A 658-nucleotide genomic window follows, 5' to 3' on the forward strand; every position below is an offset into this window, starting at 1 on the left:
GGCCTGCAGGGTGGGCAGGACACGCCCGTAGGCCTGGGCGCCCCCGGCCTGAGCATTCCCTCCACGCTGGAGCTCGCCGCACAGCTCCGCAAGAAGGAGATCTTCACGCAGCGCAAGCAGCGCGAGTTCATCCCCGAGAACAAGAAGGACGAGTCGTACTGGGACCGGCGGCGCCGCAACAACGAGGCGGCCAAGCGGTCCCGCGAGAAGAGGCGCTTCAACGACATGATCCTCGAGCAGCGCGTCGTTGAGCTCTCCAAGGAGAACCACGTGCTCAAGGCCCAGCTCAACGCCATCAAGGACAAGTACGGCATCCTGGGCGAGACGCTCATCAACATGGACCAAGTGATCGCAAACATGCCGCAGACGGAGCAGATCCTCAACAAACGGACCAAGTTCTCGCAGGCGCTCATCACTCTGGGCAGCCCCCCCTCCGTCACGTCGCTCCTCAGCCCCAACGGCAGCTGCGCCTCCAGCCCCCCACCCCCCAACGCCCACTTCCAGGACCCTGAGTCCCCCTCGCAGTACTCCCACTACGCCCCGCCCGTCCAGATGGACGACCACGAGAGCCCCTACGACGCGCCCTCGCAGCAGTACCCACCGACGTCCGCGAGCGACCTCTACCACAGCCAGAACGCCCTCAACCTGTCCGCCCGCA

At 65.8% G+C, this 658-nt stretch overlaps 1 protein-coding gene across 1 annotated transcript in view; it reads left to right on the forward strand.

Moving 5' to 3' along the window:
- Nucleotides 1-658, forward strand: part of LOC119581719 (nuclear factor interleukin-3-regulated protein-like) — a gene marked incomplete in the record, with an annotated part of 10,582 nt that overhangs the window by 8,965 nt on the left and 959 nt on the right. Inside the window, 1 exon segment of the mRNA XM_037929844.1 lies at nt 1-658. Coding sequence (XP_037785772.1) covers nt 1-658 — 658 coding nt within the window.

The sequence above is a fragment of the Penaeus monodon genome, chromosome 15 (assembly GCF_015228065.2).
Source record: "Penaeus monodon isolate SGIC_2016 chromosome 15, NSTDA_Pmon_1, whole genome shotgun sequence".
Lineage (NCBI taxonomy): Eukaryota > Metazoa > Arthropoda > Malacostraca > Decapoda > Penaeidae > Penaeus > Penaeus monodon.